General features: G+C 45.7%; 1 protein-coding gene across 5 annotated transcripts in view; it reads left to right on the forward strand.

Annotated features, from left to right (window-relative positions):
* The window catches only part of LOC123755478 (irregular chiasm C-roughest protein), a 584,568-nt gene that overhangs the window by 497,124 nt on the left and 61,102 nt on the right, over positions 1-26,342 (forward strand). For all 5 annotated transcript variants that reach the window (XR_011229185.1, XM_069327691.1, XM_069327693.1 and 2 more), the window contains exons 2-6: positions 14,802-15,115; positions 16,683-16,795; positions 18,812-19,038; positions 23,399-23,586; positions 25,001-25,129. Coding sequence is in view for 4 of the 5 variants with exons in the window: in XM_069327691.1 (XP_069183792.1) it covers positions 14,805-15,115; positions 16,683-16,795; positions 18,812-19,038; positions 23,399-23,586; positions 25,001-25,129 (968 nt within the window). In the remaining variant the exon portion in view is untranslated. The remainder of the gene's footprint in view (positions 1-14,801; positions 15,116-16,682; positions 16,796-18,811; positions 19,039-23,398; positions 23,587-25,000; positions 25,130-26,342) is intronic.

Genomic DNA, 26,342 nt, shown 5'->3' on the forward strand with positions numbered 1-26,342 from the left:
GCGTGAGAGACAGTAGGGAAGAGACAGGGATCGAGAGACAGTTGAGAGGGGAAGAGGCAGAGATCGAGAGACAGTTGAGAGGGGAAGAGACAGAGATCGAGAGACAGTTGAGAGGGGAAGAGACAGAGATCGAGAGACAGTTGAGTGGGGAAGAGACAGAGATCGAGAGACAGATGAGAGAGGAAGAGACAGAGATCGGGAGACAGTTGAGAGGGAAAGAGACAGAGATCGAGAGACAGTTGAGAGGGGAAGAGACAGGGATCGAGAGACAGTTGAGAGGGGAAGAGACAGAGATCGAGAGACAGATGAGAGGGGAAGAGACAGGGATCGAGAGACAGCCTAAGATGTTCGACGGGTGCGGGGAAATGGACATAGTAGTCGGTCAATGTAAACAGTGTCGCGTGAACAATAAATGAAGTAATAAATTCATAGATGACATAACATCAAATAAATAAAATCGCAGCGCCAGCTGGGTGGGTGCTGCCGAGGTTGGTGAAGATGGCTATCTGTCGCTGTCTACCAGGGACCGTCTAGACAGCCACAGTCTCTACCATGGAGGTCTAGACGGCCAGGGGCGTCTATATACCTACCGTCGCGAGGCCTAGACAAGTCAGACACCCAGGGGGGGGGGGGGGCTGGCCAGTCTCAACGCGACACACACACACACACCTCTATGATCGACATAACCAACTTCCCGCCGGCCGTCATGGCCTCGTAAACAAACAGCTCGCTTGAGGTAAAAAGAGCATCGCTCCGTTTTCTTTGATAATGTATTTTAATTCTGCCGGGAGAGATTACCGTTTTGGACGCTAGGGGGGGGGGTGGGGGGGGGCAACAGCCTAGTGGATCAAACTCTCACAAGTCAAGCCTGTTCTCAGGCCGGGCTTGGGGAGTAGAAGAACTCCCAGAACCCCATCAACCAGGTATCAACCAGGGGCTGTGTGATTAGACTTTCTACAGGTTTTCAGTCGTGATGTTAATGATTATTTACGATGATTAATCAGACTGAGTGTTAATTGCATGATATCATTATTAGTATGCTAATTATTGTACTTATTTCAGAGAAATTAATGTTTACACACACACACATGCATACACATCAAAGGGGGCCTGATAGCTGAGTGAACAGCGCTCTGAATTCGTAGTCCTAGGGGTCCTGGGTTCGATCTCCTCCGGTGATGGGAGAATTAAATGGGCAGTTTCTTTCATCCTGATGCCCCTGTTACCTAGCAGTAAATAGGTACCTGGGAGTTAGATAGTTGTTAAGGGCTGATTCTTGGGTGTGTATGTGTGTGTGTGTGTGTGTGTACTCACCTAGTTGTGACAACTGGGTGAGTACACACACACACACACACACACACACACACACACACACACACACACACACACACACATATCTGAAACTCAAGCCTCCATCCCTCCCCTCTTGTTCCATTGGTATTCAAAGTGAACATTTCGTGTTTTTACATTCTGTCAATCCCCCTACGTATTTTATACGTCTCTACCATGTTCCTCCTCTCTCTCTCTCTCTCTCTCTCTCTCTCTCTCTCTCTCTCTCTCTCTCTCTCTCTCTCTCTCTCTCTCTCTCTCTCTCTCTCTCTCTCTCTCCCTCTCTCTCCCTCTCCCTCTCTCTCTCCCTCCCTCCCTCCCTCCCTCCCTCCCTCTCTCTCTCCCTCCCTCCCTCCCTCCCTCTCTTTCTCTTTTTCTCTCTCTCTTATATGTAAACAATAGACAAACATAAAATATTGATAATTAATAAGTTTTCCCTTCAGATATAATAATAATAATAATGATAATAATAATAGTACCAATAAAATAATAACAATTGGGGAAAGTCCCTTGTGAGAGCCATAATATTGGTGAAGCCTAACTGATGGGGGGACCGCCCCCCCCCTGACCCCATGAGAGGGGGGGGAGGGGTCCTGTTAAAGTCGCATTTCCTGAGTGGGAGAGGAAGAGGTAGAGAAGATAAGGAGAGAGAGAGAGAGAGAGAGAGAGAGAGAGAGAGAGAGAGAGAGAGAGAGAGAGAGAGAGAGAGAGAGAGAGAGAGAGAGAGAGAGAAAGAGAGAGAGAGAGAGAGAGAAAGAGAGAGAGAGTGAGAGAGAGAGAAGGCAAGGGGGAACAATATTACTTTCCACCACTAATGTTTGTATCTGTAAATGAAAGCCATTGTCTGTCTGTGTGTGTGTCCGTCAGAGGTCGGAGACCAGATGCTAATGGCTAGCGGCGCTCAACTTTGCATTCCCTGAGCCCTGTGATTACTATAGTTGGGGGGGGGGGGTCGTCATTGTCATAATTCAAGAGAGGACCGCGGGACATGGTCACATAACGACCCCCACGATGATTTTTTGCCATTGGTCGCCACCTGTGCTTGGTTTAATATTTGGCAAAAAGAAAAATGTGATAAAAAAAATTCTTATAGGTTTATCCTCTGTTATGTCTACATATATTTCTAAGACACACACACACACACACACACACACACACACACACACACACACACACACACACACACACACACACACACACACACACACACACACACTGGAAGCATGCCATAGCAGCTGTCAAACTCCCAGGTACCTATTTACTGCTAGGTGTATTGTTTCAGTGCTTCTTAAGCAATAACTTTTCTGTGAGAAGAGGTAGAGGGGGGGGGGCGGAGCACCGTGGGGGGGGAAAGGGAAGGACCAGAGGGATAGGTAAAGTAGGTAAAGGCAAGGAATGGGGGGGAAGCCATGAAGATAAATGGTCAAAAGACGAAACAAGTGGATGAGGATGGGGGAGTGGGGGGGGGGGGACAAGTGGGAGATGGGTGGAATAGGGGCGGGAGAGAGAGACCCGAGTGCAGCCGGGTAATCACTAAAAGTATATAAGCTGCTGTTAGCGTTATATTTAACTACAGACACTTATATGGAATATATATTTAATATGTGAAAAATGGTAAAAACACCACAACATATTAATTCATTGACTTAATGTAAATGAGAGAGTAAAAGAAAGACAAACGGAAGACAGACAGACAGACATAAACAGAGAGACAGATCTATGTCGTCAGTGGGGATATCTCACCTAACTATAGTTTTCTATAAATGTTACTTAGTGCTAAAAATGTTACATTTTAATTCCACAGTTGTTTTCAGAATACACAACCCATAGGTGGAGATACAGCTGCCCCGACCCTCCCTGGCCAGCTGCTGTCTCACTACTCCATCTAGTGTCACTTCTCCATCTAGTGTCACTACTCCATCTACTGTCACTTCTCCATCTAGTGTCACTACTCCATCTACTGTCACTTCTCCATCTAGTGTCACTACTCCATCTAGTGTCACTACTCCATCTAGTGTCACTTCCTTCAATCTAGCTCCATGTATTCCGTCTACTGTCATTGGTCTCCACAAACTAGTTTCTACCTTTCCACCTAGCTTGTCCCCCTACAGCTATAGCTTGTCCACCTGCAGCTATAGCTTGTCCCCCTTCAGCTATAGCTTGTCCACCTGCAGCTATAGCTTGTCCCCCCAGCGGTGTCTGGAGGCCGTGAAGCGAGTAATCTGAGGCGGGCTCCCAACTTTGGCAGATTTGTGAGAGAAGGTAATGCGTGGAGGCGGTGTCGTAAGGCGGGTTATACCTTGCTTTATGTGCTCTGACTTGCCACCTGGACCCTCTTTCATTCTCCATCATGCTTCGCGGGTTTTTCTTCCCGTCTCTCTCTCTCTCTCTCTCTCTCTCTCTCTCTCTCTCTCTCTCTCTCTCTCTCTCTCTCTCTCTCTCTCTCTCTCTCTCTCTCTCTCTCTCTCTCTGTCTCTCTCTCTCTCTCTCTCTGTCTCTCTCTCTCTCTCTCTCTCTCTCTCTCTCTCTCTCTCTCTCTCTCTCTCTCTCTCTCTCTCTCTCTCTCTCTCTGTGTGGTTCTGTAACTGCCGGAAAAGGTATAGAGTCCCGCGACGCTGCTTGCAGGATAGGACGGATATAGTGAAGAGCTGGAGACCTATCCACGACTCTGTTCGAAAGTAGAGCTGAGGAAGAGCTCCAGTAAGCATTACTGAGACTTAAGAGTTTTACAGGATTCGGGGATAGATTGGGTAGGCACACGAGTGACACGGTTGATTTCAACGAGTCTAGTTAAGTATGGCCTAATTGGCTTCCTGCGGTCATCCTTAATTCTCAATTTCGTATGGCACTATAGGCCTTAAGAACGAGGCCTATCGATGCAGAAGCATGGGAACGAGTCAGTGTTGAGCAGGAAGGTTGAGGTCTGCGCCGCCCGCGAAGACAAAAGTCAAAGCAACTTTCTTGCAAGCGAGAGTATGCCCCAGAAAAAACCCACAAGCAAGTCCTTTGTTTACGAGGAAGACGTATTATCTCCGGTCTGAGTCAGGCACCAAAATAATATTTCTGCCCCCGTGTGTGAGTGTGTGTGGGAGAGGGAGCAGGTGGCTCCATGGGGCCCCCACCACCACCACCAACTTTCCGGACTGAGCCGCGGTAATGTAGGGGAAAAATAACACACTTATCTCTGCCGACCCGGTCCGGGACGGCCACACAAGGGGGAACTGGCGCTCTGATGGATGGCTGGACAACTTGCCTACCTACCGGCCGGACTTCTTGCGCTCCCACGGGTATATTGCGTGAGAGACAGTAGGCAAGAGACAGGGATCGAGAGACAGTTGAGAGGGGAAGAGGCAGAGATCGAGAGACAGTTGAGAGGGGAAGAGACAGAGATCGAGAGACAGTTGAGAGGGGAAGAGACAGAGATCGAGAGACAGTTGAGTGGGGAAGAGACAGAGATCGGGAGACAGTTGAGAGAGGAAGAGACAGAGATCGGGAGACAGTTGAGAGGGAAAGAGACAGAGATCGAGAGACAGTTGAGAGGGGAAGAGACAGGGATCGAGAGACAGTTGAGAGGGGAAGAGACAGAGATCGAGAGACAGATGAGAGGGGAAGAGACAGGGATCGAGAGACAGCCTAAGATGTTCGACGGGTGCGGGGAAATGGACATAGTAGTCGGTCAATGTAAACAGTGTCGCGTGAACAATAAATGAAGTAATAAATTCATAGATGACATAACATCAAATAAATAAAATCGCAGCGCCAGCTGGGTGGGTGCTGCCGAGGTTGGTGAAGATGGCTATCTGTCGCTGTCTACCAGGGACCGTCTAGACAGCCACAGTCTCTACCATGGAGGTCTAGACGGCCAGGGGCGTCTATATACCTACCGTCGCGAGGCCTAGACAAGTCAGACACCCAGGGGGGGGGGGGGGGCTGGCCAGTCTCAACGCGACACACACACACACACCTCTATGATCGACATAACCAACTTCCCGCCGGCCGTCATGGCCTCGTAAACAAACAGCTCGCTTGAGGTAAAAAGAGCATCGCTCCGTTTTCTTTGATAATGTATTTTAATTCTGCCGGGAGAGATTACCGTTTTGGACGCTAGGGGGAGGGGTGGGGGGGGGCAACAGCCTAGTGGATCAAACTCTCACAAGTCAAGCCTGTTCTCAGGCCGGGCTTGGGGAGTAGAAGAACTCCCAGAACCCCATCAACCAGGTATCAACCAGGGGCTGTGTGATTAGACTTTCTACAGGTTTTCAGTCGTGATGTTAATGATTATTTACGATGATTAATCAGACTGAGTGTTAATTGCATGATATCATTATTAGTATGCTAATTATTGTACTTATTTCAGAGAAATTAATGTTTACACACACACACATGCATACACATCAAAGGGGGCCTGATAGCTGAGTGAACAGCGCTCTGAATTCGTAGTCCTAGGGGTCCTGGGTTCGATCTCCTCCGGTGATGGGAGAATTAAATGGGCAGTTTCTTTCATCCTGATGCCCCTGTTACCTAGCAGTAAATAGGTACCTGGGAGTTAGATAGTTGTTAAGGGCTGATTCTTGGGTGTGTATGTGTGTGTGTGTGTGTGTGTACTCACCTAGTTGTGACAACTGGGTGAGTACACACACACACACACACACACACACACACACACACACACACACACACACACACACACACACACACACACACACATATCTGAAACTCAAGCCTCCATCCCTCCCCTCTTGTTCCATTGGTATTCAAAGTGAACATTTCGTGTTTTTACATTCTGTCAATCCCCCTACGTATTTTATACGTCTCTACCATGTTCCTCCTCTCTCTCTCTCTCTCTCTCTCTCTCTCTCTCTCTCTCTCTCTCTCTCTCTCTCTCTCTCTCTCTCTCTCTCTCTCTCTCTCTCTCTCTCTCTCAATCTCTCTCTCTCTCTCTCTCTCACTCTCTCTCTCTCCCTCTCTCCCTCCTCTTTTTCTAGCGTCATCAGGTTTAATTCCTTCAGTCTCTCTTTATACCTCATCCCTCGCAATTCTGGTACAAGTTTTGTTCCAAACATTAGAACAATTTCTAGTTTCCTTACGTGTTCATTTAGATGGGCGCTCCATGCAGCCCGTCCTCCTAAGGTCTCCCATCAAGAAATTGCGGTACTAAAGTTCCTAACCAACCAGAGGATCCAAAACAGAAAACGAGACTATGTCAATTTCGCCAGCCGCTACCATTTTCTAATACAATTATATATACGTTTGCATATGACGTATATCTCATATACGTCAAAATTCGACGCTCTATTGGGAGGACGGGTTGCTCTGTGATGGGGCAGCACACTCCAACACTGGTCTCACGTTGGTGGTGTACAACGATCTAAATGCCTCCTTATTTAGCTTCCTGAACGATGATCTGACTTTCGCTGATGTTGCGTGTGCTGCTGATGTTATGCTATTTACATGAACAACCGGCGTGCTTATTTCATTGTATTATGCTGTTTCTGGTTGATTGACACGACTATAGAGCCCTTGGAAGAGGTCAGGATAAGGATTTGGGATGGGACGGGGGAAAGGAATGGTGCCCAACCACTTGGCAGTTCTAGAAGAATATCTACAATAACTCCACTCAAAAGATATAGATGCAGTAATTAACACAAGCTTGGTCATGATTGATCGCTAAGGACCTTGCTCCGCTGTGGGGTCTCAGAAATAAGTTGAGGCGTCACCACGGGGAATCGAACTGGTTTCAGCATCAGACGACTACCATCCTAACTTGCCTGGTGAGCCTCCTTCTTGGTGGGTTTGATATTTGTACAAAACAAATTATTTAGTTTATCGGCTCCCTAACTGGGAATTGGGCCAGGTAGTGGTCCACCTGGCCCACTCTCCAGGTGGACCAGTGTCCCACCCGGGCCACTCTCCAGGTGGACCAGTGTCCCACCCGGGCCACTCTCCAGGTGGACCAGTGTCCCACCCGGGCCACTCTCCAGGTGGACCAGTGTCCCACCCGGGCCACTCTCCAGGTGGACCAGTGTCCCACCCGGGCCACTCTCCAGGTGGACCAGTGTCCCACCCGGGCCACTCTCCAGGTGGACCAGTGTCCCACCCGGGCCACTCTCCAGGTGGACCAGTGTCCCACCCGGGCCACTCTCCAGGTGGACCAGTGTCCCACCCGGGCCACTCTCCAGGTGGACCAGTGTCCCACCCGGGCCACTCTCCAGGTGGACCAGTGTCCCACCCGGGCCACTCTCCAGGTGGACCAGTGTCCCACCTGGTCCACTCTCCAGGTGGACCAGTGTCCCACCCGGGCCACTCTCCAGGTGGACCAGTGTCCCACCTGGGCCACTCTCCAGGTGGACCACTCACCAGGTGAGGCAGTGCAGAGGGCCACACGAGGATTGACATGTTAAAACTTTCTCCTAACAAGCCTCAGACTTTGCCAGAAGTTGGGTTTTGAAAAACTTAGAACTCACTGATAATGTCTTCTAACGTTGGCTATCTTCGGCCTTATTAAGAATGCAACAAGTCTCGTCTTGGCTTCCCAAGTGTTTGGTAATGGTCCCTGAAACACACTACTGTATTTTACCTTCTCGGAGGGGATACATCTGCATGTATACAGTATACATCGACTCACATAATGTATCTGATAAAGAGTCCAGCTGCTTGAAGTATCGTGATTTTCTAATGTTGCTCCCAGCAGCTGCAGGAGGAACGTCTGCCACACAAACCTTCCACATTTTCAATCAGTGTTTGTGCTCTCACACAGCGCAAGGTGAGCCTTGATCAGGTTAAGGTGTATTGATTCTCTCTGCTACGACGCCAATACCAGTTCCAATGTTAGTGCCAGTACCAATATCAGCAGAAGTACTGGAGTGCCAGTGGCACTAACTCGTCCGGAAGTGTTAGCCTGGAGGCGGGTGCGTTGCCGGTGTCCGGACCCGAGGGAGTCGTCCGGAGAGAGTGTAGGTACGGTGAAGAGATGAGCTCTCTCAGTATTAATCCATCAAGGAGCTCAATGGTAGCTGGTAATGGTCGCTCTGGTGCTCTCAGCCTCACTCTCCTCCTCTGCTTTGAGCTTTGCTTGATCAGTGTTTGGTCAGACATTATCCTCCTGCAGGTGGGATGGTTGCTCTTAGTACCTATTCCTTGTTAACTATTTGTAGTTAGAGCAAGACAGTAATGGTCTTGGCGCCTCGGGTTCCTGGTATATTTGATCACAAGTGGGTTTAGGAGATCCTAGAGATCTGTGATCTTATTCTCGTCTAATAGTAACCAGTCTTTATGGTTGCATGGTTCAGCCTTCAGCCAGTCATCTACTGCCGTCTCTCCCCACCGACGTCTCTGCAACATTCTCTACAGTTGATATCGTGTATCGGAGGTGGCTTTTACTACCTCCTCTTCAAGTGAATTATATTTCCCTGCTGTCCCAAGGGTGTATTTTTCACATCTCACAGCTCACGATTGTAGCTTTCCTCATTGGTCTGATTTACCAGCTCTGTAATGTGTTATGGGCGTGGGGGGGGGGGGCGTGGGGGGGTATGGGGGGTGGGGAAGGGGGAGTTGAGGGCTTGATATATCGTGAGGGCCACGTGACGTCATCAATGCCTCCTAACAGTGCCACCACCATTATAAATATTTCCGGAACAAAGATGGATGTCTTCAAGAATCATTTAGATAATTTCCTTCAAGAGGTGCCGGACCAACCAGCCTGTAGTGGATATGTGGGCCTGCGGACCGCTCCAAGCAACAGCCTGTTGGACCAAGTTATCACAAGTCGAGCCTGGCCCCCCAGGCCGGGCTTGGGGAGTAGAAGAACTTCCGAAACCCACTACAGGTTTATTCCAGGTATGACACTTGCTTCAGATTAGCTTGTAACCAGTTCAAAGTTTACTCTTTTAACTTTAGATTTAGATTTAGAAAGTTATACCGCGGAGAAGGTAATGGTGAGTGTGCAGGGAAGAGTGTGAGGAGATAAGGGGAGTGTGCGAGGCCTAGAGCAGCCAGCACTCTGTGTCAAGGTGACGTTGACAACAACGGTAATATTATTCATAACATGGTTAAAGCCACCATGCACGCCACCTGAGGCACTCACACAGCCACCTGAGGCACTCACACAGCCACCTGAGGCACTCACACAGCCACCTGAGGCACTCACACAGCCACCTACACCCGTATGCACGCGCTCACATATGGTATCACACCTGCATTAATACACGCACTCACACACACACACACACGCACGCACACACACACACACACACACACACACACACACACACACACACACACACACACACACACACACACACACACACACACACACACACGCACACACACACGCACACACACACACACACGCACACGCACACACACACACGCACACACACACACACACACACACACACACACACACACACACACATACATACATACATTGGCAGACTGTATTTTCTTGGACTGTCGGACAGCCTTTGACACAGTACCCCATAAGAGGCTGGTGCATAAGTTGGAGAAACAGGCTGGAGTAACTGGTAAGGTGCTCCAGTGGATAAGGGAGTACCTGAGCAATAGGAAGCAGAGACTTACTGTGAGGGGTGAGACCTCAGACTGGCGTGAAGTCACCAGCGGAGTCACCAGAGAAGTCCACATCAGGAGGATATCATCAGCGGCATATGTCAGGTTGACCAACACAAGAACTATCTTTAGAAACTTGTGTAAGGAATCATTTATAACCTTATATACCACGTATGTCAGACCAATGGTGAAGAATGCAGTCCAGCGTGGAATCTAGTCAAGCGCAAGACTAAATTGGAGAAGGTTCAAAGTTATGCCACCAGACTGGTACCCGAGCTAAGACGTATGAACTACAAGGAGAGAGTACGGGAATTGAACCTAACACCGCTGAAAGAAAGAAGAGATAATGGAGACATGATCACCACATACACGATTTTCCGAGGTATTGATAGGGTTGATAAAGAAAGTTGACTTAAGACAAGGGGGCACACGCACTAGGGAAACACAGGTGGAAACTGAGTACTCAAATGAGCCACAGAGACATTAGAGGCCCTTTTTCAGTATCAAAATAATTTACAAATAGAATGCATTAGGCAGTGATGTGGTGGAGGCTGACTCCACACGCAGCTTCAAGGATCAGAAACCTGTACATCAGTGTTCACGACAGAGAATACAAGTAGCAGTGAGGGTGACAGTGTTCATGTCAGTTCACATTACTGACTGTTCTATACCTACGATGTTCATTGATGAACAATACTTCGAAATAACACCACTGTGTCCAATTGTTTTTGAAGAAAAAGCAGTTTGTATATTTGATCCAGCCATACTAAGGTCATATATCCGGCCCAACCATCCTACCTGGCTCATATATCCGGCCCAACCATCCTACCTGGCTCATATATCCGGCCCAACCATCCTATCTGGCTCATATATCCGGCCCAACCCTCCTACCTGGCTCATATATCCGGCCAACCATCCTACCTGGCTCATATATCCGGCCCAACCATCCTATCTGGCTCATATATCCGGCCCAACCATCCTACCTGGCTCATATATCCGGCTCAACCATCCGACAGACAGATATAAAGGACACAGTTGAATCAAACTATATCATATTCCGACTTTAATTAACCGGTTTCACCGTGTTCCTCCAATGTTGTTTCATCAGTTTGATATCAAACCTCGCTTGTAACAGCGAACCCACGTCACATGTCTTGTCTTAAGAAAATTGTGAACAAAAAAAACATATTTTCTCAGTCACTTGCCACATTTTTAACTGACAATGTTTCTATTCTCTGATATTTGTTCCCGACGTTGGAATAAAATCTTCATATTTTTTTAAATGTTATTTACAAATCTGTATAATCTGTTATTTGTCGTATGCAGTTTCCTGCCAGATTATATTTTTTTCCGAGGTTTAGTTGAGTCGGTTGCAATGCAACTCGTATGTTGATATCTTGCAGTAACAATGCGGTTTTCAATTTTTGCAAATGTATACAATGAGATACAGTGGCTGCTCAATGATTGCAGGTCACGGGATAAACATTCGTGATATTCTGCATCTGTTTTGTTCGACAGTTTTCTTTAATGTCTGGTAAACTCCCGCGTTAATTCAAATTCAAATTTAAAAAAGCGTTGTAACCGTTAACGGCTGTAAACCGTCATACTCGGAGCAAAGAAGGCTTGACTTCTGTGCCTTATATTCAAGGGTGTCACATTATAAAATCTATCACTATTAAAAACCTATGTTATTCTTTCCCACATCTATATATATATATAATATAAAGGATGACTGGCTCTCCAAATTTGGAAGCCAGATGCTTAGGGCTAACGTCACTCAAATTTGGAGTGAGTGATGGGTGGTAAGGGACGGTCATAGGTTGGTCTTGGTTGGCCCCTTTGCCACCCTGCATGAGAGGACGGCTCTCATTACGACCCCCACGACTCTCCCACTCCCCCATGAAGCCTGAAATTGGTTAAACTGCCCAAACCATCGGAGTGATTACTCTGAGCGTTCTTAGCACTTAAATGACTCAACATTTGGGGGTTCGACCCGGGGAACACCGGGTACTTCATCTACTAACATCATATATTTACTTTTAAGATCATGCCATCTTGTGGTTTCCTGTGGGCGGTAGTGGACCCACACACCCATCCAGTAGGCGGTAGTGAACCCCACACCCATCCAGTAGGCGGTAGTGGACCCCACACCTATCCAGTAGGCGGTAGTGGACCCCACACCCCCAAACTCATTTGGCTAAACAAGTTAAAACCATGATAAACTAATTTACCGAGATTAATGCATGTACCATCGGTCTGTAGTGTCAAGAACAGGGCCGCAGCAATCTCTTAAGCCGATCAGTTGACATTTGTGGTGAGTTAGTTACATTTATCTGTAGTTATTATACCCCCCCTGCCCCCCCCCCCCTCCACTCCCCCAGACAGTCGACTTCCATCGGATCGTCAGACAAAGACAATCGACTTCCATAACCGGACAGACAGACAGACCCGACCTCGACGTTTCACTTCGATAATGATGACTCGAATTCATTTAACTTCGCGCTACATTTTTATTCCCCGCGATACTTTGCCTGAGGAAGGACACGGTCTACTGCCTCGCCGCTGAGCTTGTTAGTCACGAAAGGAATTTTAATGAAGGCACTATACCTACAGCTTCGACGGAAAGTCCTCCATCACTTCGGGAAAAGTTCCTCCCCTTGGAGACGTTATCAGACACACACACACACATACATACACACATACACACACACACACACACATACACACACACATACACACACACACACACACACACATACACATACATACACACATACACACACACACATACACACACACACACACACACACACACACACACACACACACACACACACACACACACACACACACACACACACACACACACACACACATACACACATACACACACACACATACACACACACATACATATACACATACACACACATACACACATACACACATACACGGGCTCCTTTGCGATAAATAATATGATATACGTATTCGCTCGCAATCAGAGAAGGTAAACTCATGGATCACTCACAAATGGTATACAAAAATTCACTTGATTTGAGGAAACTGGCGCGCATGAGAGCCGGATATTCGTTCATTGGAGGCCACTTGAGCCAGAACGTAGGGCCGGATTTTACGTTCGTATTAAAGAGTTCGTATTTTCGTCAATGTTTCGTGTATGCTATTTATCGCGCATGAAAGTATACACCCAAAGCTGTATAGTATACAACACAAGCAGCAAAACGACGTCTGAAGTCACATCATGACGGTGAAGTCACTAGCGCTGCCGAAGTCTTAACATGGCTACTCAAAGAGTGGAGAAGATATTGTGGAAGCCACTTGTCGGGGCGTGGAGGTGTATTTATGAGAATACAGTCCCTGCTGTATTTATGAGATTCCACATCTCATAAATACAGCAGGGGCAGCCCTCAGGAACAAGGGCACGACTCAGGGGCAAAGAGTAGGCCTCAGGGACGGCTCTCAGGGACAGAGGTAGCCCTCAAAGTAGAAGTCAGCCCTCAGAGACCTGAAAATAAACATGAAAAACAGTTCACTTGGGCCAGGGTAAACTTGCAGAAACTATATTTATTTATATATATATATATATATATATATATATATATATATATATATATATATATATATATATATATATATATATACAAGAAGGTACATTGGGATTGTGAGGATACATAGCTTAGTAATTACATTCTTGTAAAGCCACTAGTACGCGCAGAGTTTCGGGCAGAAAAGGATTACGAATAAGAAAAGGATTAAGTTATTAAAAAGGATAAAAAAGGATTACATTAAAGACATACACCTATTGTTTCAAGCGTAGGTTAGACATGTAAATGAGTGAGTTTGGGTGGCTATATATAGGTGTCATATATGGGCTAATAGTATAATTCTACAGTTTCCTTCATTCCCATGTTGTTATATTCACCGTAGATGATAGTAGATAGTAGATAGTAGAGAGCATCCCTGGAAACACAAACCGAAACTGTCTCTATTTTCCGCTTGTTACAACTTGTAATAAAGTTGTTACGTCTTGGCTTTAACGTGTTTTATGACGTATTAGAAGGTTGTTACAACTTGCTATATTGGTTGTTATAACTGGTTAGGAGGTGTTAAAACTTGTTCGAACGTTGTATCAACGTCGTAGTTTCGGTGTGTGTTTGGCGGGTTAAGTAGCAGCCAGCAACACGCCTGTGAGACGGAATTCAAGAAAGTCACTAAGATTGGAACAAAAACTAAGGAACTGAGATTGTTTTGGGGGGAAAGTTGGTGAGGAAAGATTCCAGTAGTGTGAGGCACTCAAGTGTGTGTGTGTGTGTGAGGCACTCAAGTGTGTGTGTGTGAAGCACTCGAGAGACGAGCCTGATGGTCTTAATTTAAGTCGTTAAATTATAGCCATAATTGCACTTGGCCTTGCTGCTCCGTCCAACCTTGCCAGTTGTGTAATTGCTTGTTAACCTTGGGCCTGACCGCGACCTCTCCTGGCATTGTTTACATGGGAGCAATTCGTCACGTGGGTGGCAGTTTGTGTCAGGTGATGCCCCGAGGAGACTGCCTGCCCTCCCCTAATTTACGGAGGTAAATTATGATATTCTTGCCAAGAAAATATTACAGATGTGTTACGTTGAGATGCTTCCTATTACCATGACCTGGTCTCTGGCCAGGCTTGCTTGTTGGGGCTCTGATCAACCAGGCTGTTTGACTCCGCCGCTGCTGCTCCTCACAGTCTGACGGGTGAATCACAGCCCGGTTGATCAAGTATCATCGGGAGAAGGGGGAAATATTGAATATATATATTACCAAGGAAGTTTCCGACGAATATTTCCACCAAATATTTTAAGACTGATACTAACATTTTCATACTAAAATGATTATTTTTTGTTTCTCCCCCACAGGCGATGTTCACGTGGTGGATCTCCTGGGTGTGGGTGCTGTGGGCGTCATGGGCGTATGTGGGCGCCGACGCCATGTGGGCGGCAGGGATAGTCCAGCAGGAAGCAGCAGCAGCAGGAGGGGCAGCAGAAGCAGCAGCAGCAGCAGCAGCAGGAGGGGCGACAGCAACAGGAACGGCGAAGAAGGAGGTGCGTCTTGGGCCTGGTATGGGCGGCTCAGCGGTGCAGAGCCTTGGCAGAGAAGGCGTCCAGCACTTCGCTACACAACCTACGCCCCAGACGGCGGTGGTGGGCTCCACGGCTGTCCTGCCCTGCAGGTGAGTCCTCTTTACCTCCTGCAGGAGGCTGAGAGATCACCTCCCATCATCTGGGTTCAAACATCAGACTTTGCTAACACCCATGCGGCCAGCCTCATGTACCGGGCTGGAGGTCTGTATCTAGGGGGCTGTAACTGCTGTACCTCCCTAGTTATGTAGACAAACTAGCGGCCCTTGGGCTGATGTAACACCCCCCCCCCCCTGGTGCTGTGTTGGCCTGGAAAGTCTAGCTTTAATCCCATGCCACAAACCTCTGCTTTAATGTGTTGCTGAGATGACCTGTATGTCTTATTGATGCTGTCATCAAGTCACTCGTGGCACCTTTGTCGCCACGAGTGACAAAGGTGCCGTTTTGTCTTGTCTTACCATCTCCTTATTGTTTACCACTCATCATACTCCGAGTACTTTGTGTTAGTACTTTGAGAGAACTTGTATGAGCTGTATTCAATTCATCAGCTGTCCGGTCTCCTCTCCGCCCATATCGTGCCTTGTTCATCTAATCATCACTCTACAAGTTTCATCTACTCATCACTCTACAAGTTTCATCTACTCATCACTCTACAAGTTTCATCTACCCATCACTCTACAAGTTTCATCTACTCATCACTCTACATGTTTCATCTACTCATCACTCTACATGTTTCATCTACTCATCACTCTACATGTTTCACCTACTCATCACTCTACATGTTTCATCTACTCATCACTCTACATGTTTCATCTACTCATCACGCTACATGTTTCATCTACTCATCACTCTACATGTTTCATCTACTCATCACGCTACAAGTTTCATCTACTCATCACTACATGTTTCATCTACTCATCACTACATGTTTCATCTACTCATCTCTACATGTTTCATCTACTCATCACTACATGTTTCATCTACTCATCACTACATGTTTCATCTACTCATCACTACATGTTTCATCTACTCATCACTACATGTTTCATCTACTCATCACTACATGTTTCATCTACTCATCACTACATGTTTCATCTACTCATCACCACATGTTTCATCTACTCATCACTCTACATGTTTCATCTACTCATCACTCTACATGTTTCATCTACTCATCACTACATGTTTCATCTACTCATTCTCCTTGTTTGTTATTCATTCTTGTTTTATCAGGCAATTATTTGTTCTCCTTATCGTCTATGAGTTAAATTGTCCATAAAAGCCTGTTAAGTAAAGGAAATTAGCTGTTAAATTACATGTAGAAAATATTAAATTGCATTGCAAGATTGATAAATGTCAATTTATATCTGTAATTCCTTGTAAATCAGTTTTGGTTGAAATGACATGTCTATTAATTTTAAAAGAAAGGTAGTGTGTTATATACCTGAATTTACCTTAACAGTTGATTATCCTCTTTAGTGGCCTCGACTGGGGACAGGATGCCGGTGGTTTGTCTAAGGTCCGGTTTCCTGAGGAGATGAATACTGGGTACTAGGAGGATAGTGACTTGTTGCATGTACTAGGATGTATTCTAATACATCCTGCAATGCGGTGTTGCAGGATGTTATTAAGATGTAATGTGTGGTGGTGACTTTGCAGGGTGATCAACAAGGTGGGGCACCTGCAGTGGACCAAGGACGGGTTCGGCCTGGGCACCGAACGGGACCTGTTTGGCTTTTCCCGCTACGCGATGATCGGGTCGGACGATGAGGGTCAGTATGCTTTAGTTTCCCCCCCTTCGCTTATCTACACCGTTTTCCTTCTTCTTAAAACTTTTCCATTTTCTTTCCTTGTTTTGTTCTAGGTTTTTTTCAATTGTTTCCTGTTCCTTTGTCGCTTCATGCTGTATTTTGCTCCTTTTACCTGATGTCTCTGTTCACCTAGCAACTGCTTTTGTTTCATGACGTATTATGTTTAAGACGACGCGACGCATGGAGTTACGTCACACTTTAGTGACGTCGTCGCGACGTCATACTCTGCCTCCTCCAATGGTCCGACTTTTACAGACTCGTTTAAAAAACTAATTAAACATGTCCCTTAACTTTTCTCCATTTTTAAGGTTGGGCGCGAGACTGTTAACTTTGTTCCGTCTCCTGTCTCTTGTAATGACGCGGGGCCGTCTTAGAGCGCATTAATTACCCTCTTAACTACCGTCTTGTAGGTGCTAGACCACGTGTATGTGTGTGTGTGTGTGTGTGTGTGTGTGTGTGTGTGTGTGTGTGTGTGTGTGTGTGTGTGTGTGTGTGTGTGTGTGTGTGTGTGTGTGTGTGTGTGTGGAAAAAAATCGTAGTTAGTAACAGTTGATTGACAGTTGAGAGGTAGGCCGAAAGAGCAGAGCTCAAGTAGGTGAATACAACTAGGTGAATACACATCTCCAGGAAGCAGCCCGTAGCAGCTGTCTAACTCCCAGGTACCTATACAAAATACAGCAAAATATTGTCATACTGTATTTTGCGTGACGCCATGCTGTATTTTGCGAGAGAATCAAATACAAAATTCTAAAAATAATGAAATTGCACAGAAAAAGATTATACATTACCTTAGTAGCCTCTTCTCAAACTTTATAACTAAATTGTTCCGTGTTCACTAGACTGCCGTCGGCACTTTGAACTTGTGTTCATCACCACTACAACTTGAACACAACAAAAAAAAGAATTGAAAAGCAAAAACTCGAGATTAGAATTAATGAGGCTCGCTTCACTTGGCAAATATTTACAAAATGAAAAGGCAAATAAATCTATATGACCCGTCCTCGTTAGCCGCCCCAGACGTCACGGAACAACCCCGGTCAAAGGTCATCATCTGCACCCATAAGTACAATCTAATATGCACAATCTCTAAATAGTTCCAGGGTACAATACTATCTCGAAGGAGAATGAGGGGGATGGAAATGTTACTTAATTAAATATATTATTGGGGGGTCCATTACCCCCAGTACCCCTTTTCCCTTTTACCTATTCCCCGATATTACCCCTTCCCCATTACCCCTTCCCCATTACCCCTTCCCCATTACCCCTTCCCCATTACCCCTTCCCCATTACCCCTTCCCGATCACCCTTCGTCTCCGTCTAGTTTTCTCAAGTAGTGACAGTTGAGGTAAGATATGTTGTGGAATACCTCCAGGTGAGAGAGAGAGAGAGAGAGAAAAGAGAGAATTTACGAGCGGGGTGATAATGTGTGTCTCTTTGTTGCTTCTTCCTCTTTATTCATGGTTTATTGTTCTTGCTTCTTACCCCACGTTTGCCTCTCGTCTTTTGTTATATTTTCCATTTCCCCCTTCCCGTCTCTCTCTCTCTCTCTCTCTACCTCTTCTCATTCTATGTCAAACTTTCTACTTCTATCTCTTCCTTTTCCCCTCCTTCACTCTCTGTTCTCCTGTCTCCCCCTCTCTATTTCACTTTCTCTCTCTCACAATTACAGTTGCTCACAGTTACTCTCTCTCGTGGGACGAGCGTGGGGCGCGGAGCTCCCTACACGGGGGCGTATTTTTGCTTTTCCATCAAGACTGGCGCCTTTCCGTCCCATTATTACTCGGCACTTCTCCTTTTCCTGGTTAATATTATTCCATGACTTTCAGTACCAGGTATAGGAGCCGATTTCCTAATTTCCGTTCCCTGATTTAGGAGTAACTTTCCTAATTTTTGAGTCCTTTGAATATATGTTTATATTTTCTAATAATCCCAATCGTTGTTTACCTGGTGATAACGACGCCATCTTGTTGCCCTCAGGAGACTTCAGCTTGAGAATCCAGCCGGTGCTGTTGGAGGACGACGCCCTCTATCAGTGCCAAGTGAGTGCCAGCGATGGAGTGCCTGGCATCAGGTCCCACACGGCGCGGCTCACTGTATATGTGCCACCGGAGCCGCCTAGAGTCAAACCCGCCATCTTGAGGACCACCGCTGGCATGACCGTTACCCTCGAGTGTGAGAGCCGTGGAGGACGACCCCCGCCTGAGGTATGAGTTCGAGACGTAGCCAGTGGTATGAGTTCGAGACGTAGCCAGTGGTATGTCAGTGTCCGGGGTGTAATGACTGAGTTAAAGAGAGTAGCATAGTAGTAGGCATCCATCAGTCTCAGGAGACTATGGAGTTGCACTCTGGTGTCGGTCTGGAGTGGCCTCACCAGGGCGCAAAGCCAGGGTAGGTTGATTCGGGGAAGAAGCTGTTACCCAGGCAGCAGGTCCCCCCTCAGATATAAAAGACTTTTATATCTGAATATTTTCCTCCTTGGTTATCGTAGTGAGGTTCAGGAGCTGTAACTGTCAACACAGATAACAACACAACAGTGTAAACAATGACTATATCATATATTCCTCTTTTGTGTTGGCTGAAAGATAACGATAGAATAACCCCCCAGAGAGGTCATTTGAACACGTGTGATGAGCCGGCCAGGAGACAAGGGCTTCTTGACCTACAGGACCGGACACGATAGCAAGTGACCTCTGACCTCTCTTGATTGACCCACCTGTTTTGACCTCTTACCTCTGGGGGGGGGGGTTCTCTTGCCTGACACGTTCGCTTCAAGCTCTCTTGTCTAATTCTATAAGTTCCAGCCCTGTTGCTCTGGATTTGAACCGGTTCTTACAGCAAAGATGGAGAATGGAACCTGTTTAAGGACAACCAGCAGAAAAGTAAGCGCTATAACTCCTGCTAGATCAACCAACCACTTGAGCTGGACGGTAGAGCGACGGTCTCGCTTAATGCAGGTCGGCGTTCAATCCCCGACCGTCCAAGTGGTTGGGGCACCATTCCTTCCCCCCCGTCCCATCTCAAATCCTTATCCTGACCCCTTCCCAGTGCTATATAGTCGTAATGGCTTGGCACTTCCCCCCCCCTGATAATTCCCTCCCCCCCCCTTATCATTTGAAAAAAAATCCTGCTAGATCAGCAGTATCTCTGCTCTCACCACAGAATATTGGAGTCAGATAAATTTAAATAACATTGGTATGAAGGGAGATATTAAATGTGCTCACACTGTGGCTGTTATAGCGCCTATCATAACCGAGACAGTATATATACATAAGTGGAAGAGATCAGTTATAACTCAAATGTTAGTGATGATGAGAGTGAGGGCGGACCAGAGGGAGGGAGAGAAGCCTAGGTAGGTGCAGGTGAGGGAGGGAGGGAAGCCTAGGTAGGTGAAGGAAAGAGGGGAAAGCCTGGATACGTGAGTGAGAAACAGTGTTAGAGAGGGGGCCGACCCCTCGCCCGTTGAAGGGGCGGGGACACCAACACCAGAGAAAATGGTGCTGATGGAACTGGACCTAAAATATAGAAAGGGCAGAGAGAATGGAACAGAAAGACAGAACACCATCCAGGAGGGAGAGGGAAAAAAACCCCCGTCAGGTAAATTAACCTTTGAACACCTTCGCCACGAGAAACATTCACTTGAGAAAGTTTGAAGTGGTTATATACGAACCTCTACGGTAAATGGTGTCATAAAAAAAAACTCGTGGTTCTTCAGTGCTCATAAACTGACTAATAAATGTAAACAAAGCCTCCATGGTTGACGAAAGATGGTAATGGTTGGGCAAATAACCATTGCCCACTGACCTATCGACCCAAAATGGTCGAACTGTACTTGTAGCCCCTGTTGCTCCAATCTATACAAATGTACTGTTGCCAAAAAGTAGTTCAATTTCTAAACTACCAACCCTGTAAAGAGCACGATATATTTTCCTAGGCCTAGTATAGCAATTACACTAATTTAGTCCTTAGAGGACGTGTGTGTTAAGACGACTGAAGAACACCGTTATATATATGCGGAAAATCCACAAGAAATGGGAAAGGAAGATATATATATATATATATATATATATATATATATATATATATATATATATATATATATATATATATATATATATATATATATATATATCTATGTCGTACCTAGTAGCCAGAACGCACTTCTCAGCCTACTATGCAAGGCCCGATTTGCCTAATAAGCCAAGTTTTCATGAATTAATTGTTTTTCGACTACCTAACCTACCTAACCTAACCTAACCTAACCTAACCTAACTTTTTCGGCTACCTAACCAAACCTAACCTATAAAGATAGGTTAGGTTAGGTTAGGTAGGGTTGGTTAGGTTTGGTCATATATTTACGTTAATTTTAACTCCAATAAAAAAAAATTGACTTCATACATAATGAAATGGGTAGCTTTATCATTTCATAAGAAAAAATTAGAAAAAATATATTTATTCAGGAAAACTTGGCTTATTAGGCAAATCGGGCCTTGCATAGTAGGCCAAAAAGTGAGTTCTGGCTACTAGGTACGACATATATATATATATATATATATATATATATATATATATATATATATATATATATATATATATATATATATATATATATATATATATAAGGCCTAAGATTGCTTATTTAGTTAGGACAGATTAATTAGGACCAGTAATTACAGGTTCTGTAATTACTGGTCTACTGTAGCACGCCTTCTGGAGTATGCCAACAATATGTCAACTTTTCTCCGTCCAATAGTCCTTTTGTGGACGTTGGCGCGATCTTTTATACCATCACATATACTACTCATATACTACTTTGTAAATGGGAAAAAGCAATGAAGGAGATGAGAGAGGGACAGAGGGAGGGAGAGAGAGAGAGAGAGATGAGGGTAGGTTGTGAGGGGAGGGAGGGAAAGTGAGGGGAGAGAGATGAGGGGAAGTGCAAAGGACACAGTTGCAACAAGTGTCAAGAGAATTACAGAGCTGTGAGACTGAGGGGACATGAAAGAGAGGGCAAGTGTGGCCTGGGAGAGAGAGAGGGGAATGATAGCTTTGTGAGAGTACACCAGTCACAGACACACAATAAGTGGAGAGGAGGATATGGTGTTGATCACAATGGTGAGGTGAGAGAGAGTGGAGGATGAGAGATAGAGGGGATTGAGAAAGAGGGGGTTGACAGATGGTTGATGAGAAAACTTTTATTTTATAATGCATTTCTGTATACACAACTACAGGATGAGGGGGAGAGTGAGGGAGAGGGAGAGTGAGGGAGAGCGAGGGGAGGAGAGAGCAGTAGATTAACGCCCAACAAGTCTTCAGTCCGGGGAGATATGACTAGGTGAGAGTAAAGGTCCAGTGAGAAGAGGGAAGGGGGAGGATAACCCAATAAAAGTACGAGTGATTGGGGTGTGTGTGAGAGAGAGAGAGAGAGAGAGAGAGAGAGAGAGAGAGAGAGAGAGAGAGAGAGAAGAGAAGAGAAGAGAAGAGAAGAGAAGAGAAGAGAGAGAGAGAGAGAGAGAGAGAAGAGAAGAGAAGAGAAGAGAAGAGAAGAGAAGAGAGAGAGAGAGAGAGAGAGAGAGAGAGAGAGAGAGAGAGAGAGAGAGAGAGAGAGAGAAACAAGGTGTGACAGGAGAGAATGGCTCAAACAATGCCTTCAAATAACATAAAGTAATCACCAGAGACCAGGAGGGCGGGACTCTAACGGAGCTATGAGCTTCGTCCTCTGCAAACCCGCCCTGGTAAAGGAAAACAGACAGACACGTCAACATTTTGAACCAATCGGACACTGTTGCATGTTGCAAATCCACCACTGTGGCGCGCGTACCCTTAGGTGCTTGTAACAGGCGCAGCTCAACTCCGCCACGCAGAATAAAGCAGCGGCCAGAAAATATTGAGTAGTGCAGCTTCGACACAGCTATTCCAGCACGAGCCATAACAAACTCTTCTTTGACGAAACCTCTGTATCAGGACTTCGGGATAGAAATATCGTTCACCGGGTCACCCTGCAAAGCTTTTACAATAGATATACATCAGGTAATGTGGTATCATTGTATACATTCGTGTCAAAACTGGACTTGAGTTTACGGGCTATTCATGCCCGTGCCACCTTTTGTGTGTGGCTTAATCTTTATCAATCATTTGGACTGGGAATAGCATCTTGGTACCTTCAAACACCTATAGTGAGTTTGCATGAACGGCAGGTTGAGTCCTTTTAAGCATGTCGGGGTTCATAGGTTGCCTTTGGTGCATTGCGCATATCCCATATGCTGCCTTGGCTCGTTGAGAGAGAGTATACTAGAAATATCATGGCGTATATTAGAAATATTACGTGAGAAGTCAAGATTTGTTGAATTTTAATCAATGCTCGAGAAAACTTTGAATTAGTTTACACTTCAAATGTTGTATTGCCTGATTTCCAATGATTGATTGCATGAGTTTGCCAATGACTGAAGTTAAATCGGTTAGTTAATTCTGAGAGCTGTTTATTGCCAGTTTACAGGTTTCCCCTTTCTAATCTGGAGGTCAATATTCCTGCCCCCACTAACCAGCACCTTTCTTACTCACCTGCAGATACAGTGGGTTGATGATAGTCGACGTGAGACGATCAGAACGGGGTCCATCCTGGCGACCGAGGCCATGCCTGATGGGAAGCGAGTGACTGTCCGCTCCCGCCTCTCCTTCACTCCACGACGGTCCCATCACAACTCCTCAGTCACCTGCCTCACCTCCAATCAGGCGCTCTCCTCCCCCCTCACCAGGTGAGTCTCCTCGGTCACCTGCCTCACTCCGAACCATGTCTTATCCTGCCATTCATCAGCCTTGTCTTGTCTATTACCTGGTTTATTTTCCAATTGCTCATTCTCAAGTTATTCTATTCTTCCTCGTGCCTTTCTTCCTGCAAGGGGTTTGTCTGGTTTCCTTCTTTTCCTCCTGTTGTTTCCTGTTTTCCTTTTTCTTCTCTCCATTCTCCACTTCCTCATGCTTTTTGTTTTGCTTCTTGTCACTGTTTATTAAACCATGGAATAGGTTTTCTCCTCTTTTTTCCCTTATTGTTGGTATGAAACGATCTTCAGTCACTTTGGATCTCCATTCCACTTGGTCCATCAATTTCTGTGCTGTTTTCATTCTGTTTTTTCCCTCCATTTGTACTTTTCCCAGATACTTTCTTGCTCTCTTGTAATTCCCTTTTCTACAGTCGACTCTCCTTTTCCTGACCTCTTGTTTCGTGGTCATAGTTTTAAGTTCGATCGTGTAGTCAAAGACCCGGACACAATGATCGCTGGGTCCTAGTGGTATTTCATGTTCCAGGTTCTCTGTCTACCTCAGTTTGGGTGAAGATCTGGTCTAATAGGCTCGATGTATTCCCGCCTATTTCTCTGGTGTCGCCCTTCACTTGTTGTGTTAGAAAGTTCCTGTCTATAACTTCTACTAAGTTTGCTTCCCACGTTCCTTCCGCACCATGGGAATTCCTCGAGTCCCAATCAATCTCTCTGTGATTTAGGACCCCCACAACCATGACCTTGGCATCCATGTTTTGCTCTCATTCTGTGAGATAATGATAATGTTCTCTGTAATTCAGCTGTTCATGCCCTGTCATTATCATCATATTCTTGTCTGGTGTTTGAAGGAGGATTGTAGATTACCAGGATTACTGCCCTCTTTCCATCTGCTGTCAGTCCCAATGACGAAGCCTGTTTATCCGTTTGTACTTCTATCTTCCAGTTCCTTAAACTTCCACTGTTACATTATTAAGAGTGCCACTAAATCCTTTTTTTAATTATTACTTTCTTAAATTATTACTTTCTTTAATTATTATTTAATTATTTCTTTAATTATTGGACAAGTATATGAGTGGGATTGGGTGGTTATAGATAGGAGCTGCCTCGTATGGGCCAATAGGCCTTCTGCAGTTACCTTTGTTCTTATGTTCTTATGTTCTTACTCGTCTCCCCTTGAAAAAAATATCCATCTAAGATCATATCGTTTATTTTAGTTTCCACTATTGCAATTATGTCGGGTTGTGTTTCATTAACCCTGAGGGAGCAAGGACACGAGTATAAGAGCGGGTAGGCTGAGCGTCTTGTGTTATAACTACCGGCATCTGACTTCCACCAAGTGTTGACCTAGTATATGAGCACTCACAACACCCTCACTGGCCTCTCCCCCCAACAGTTCGATGCAGCTTAGTGTACTGTTCTCCCCTGAGGTCCGGCTACACGTCCGCCCTCAGCAGCTGATTGAGGGAGATGACGCCACCTTCATCTGCAGCGCCCAGGCCAACCCCAGCGTCATCACTTACAGGTAACATCACCTACAAGGAGGAGGGGGGGGGGGGTTGTGACCAAGGATGCTATGATGGGCAGCCGTCAGCTGCTTTAGTGAAATGGGTCAATATTAACTGTAAGTCAAAAGATAGTCAGCACGTTACTAAATAAGTAATTTGTATATCTCGCAATATAAGATTTACATTGTAAATTGCCATCTATATTTACCTGGATATAAACATTCCATTTATCTGGACTGTGTGAGTTTCGGACCCCTGGCGGCCACGTGTGTGAGGCCGACGTTGGTCTGGCAAGACCCATATCTATTAGAGACCCCATACAGTACAGGTGAATGGAAGAATTACATTGTTTGGAAACTGTGTGGAATTGTCTCTCTATCTCTGTCTCTTGCTGTCTCTGTCTCTCTCCCTGTCTCTCTGTCTCTTGCTGTCTCAGTCTCTCTCCCTGTCTCTCTGTCTCTCTCTCTCTCTCTCTCTCTCTCTCTCTCTCTCTCTCTCTCTCTCTCTCTCTCTCTCTCTCTCTCTCTCTCTCTCTCTCTCTCTCTCTCTTTCTCTCTCTCTCTCTCCACATCTCTCTCTCTCTCTCCACATCTCTCTCTCTCTCTCTCTCTCTCTCTCTCTCTCTCTCTCTCTCTCTCTCTCTCTCTCTCTCTCTCTCTCTCTCTCTCTCTCTCTCTCTCTCTCCACATCTCTCTCTCTCTCTCTCTCTCTCTCCACATCTCTCTCTCTCTCTCTCTCTCTCTCTCTCTCTCTCTCTCTCTCTCTCTCTCTCTCTCCACATGTCTCTCTCTCTCTCTCTCTCTCTCTCTCTCTCTCTCTCTCTCTCTCTCTCTCTCTCTCTCTCTCTCTCTCTCTCACTCGTATTGGAAAAAGTCGATCTTCTTGGTATTTGTCATTGAAATGACCGAAAAGGTTAGATGGACACTTCTAAATCGACTTCTCCCTTTCTAAGGCTCTGCATTTGGGAGGAAAGTTTAAAAAATTAACTCGACTCTCCAAAAGTTTACTTTGCTCTTTCAATGGACTTGACACGTCATTCCCATTAAAAGTGTAGAATGAACTTTGGAAGGGAGTTGAAAAATTAGCTCTCCAAAGTGAAAAAAAATTAGACATATAAGGAAAATTAGTTTTAGACTTTATGTGAGTTGAGAGTTGTATATAGTGACTATTGTGAGCCTCTTGTTGAATCACTTGTGATATGAAAAGATTATCAATGTGTATATGTATTTG

The sequence above is a fragment of the Procambarus clarkii genome, chromosome 20, assembly GCF_040958095.1.
Source record: "Procambarus clarkii isolate CNS0578487 chromosome 20, FALCON_Pclarkii_2.0, whole genome shotgun sequence".
In the NCBI taxonomy this organism is placed as follows: Eukaryota; Metazoa; Arthropoda; class Malacostraca; order Decapoda; family Cambaridae; genus Procambarus; species Procambarus clarkii.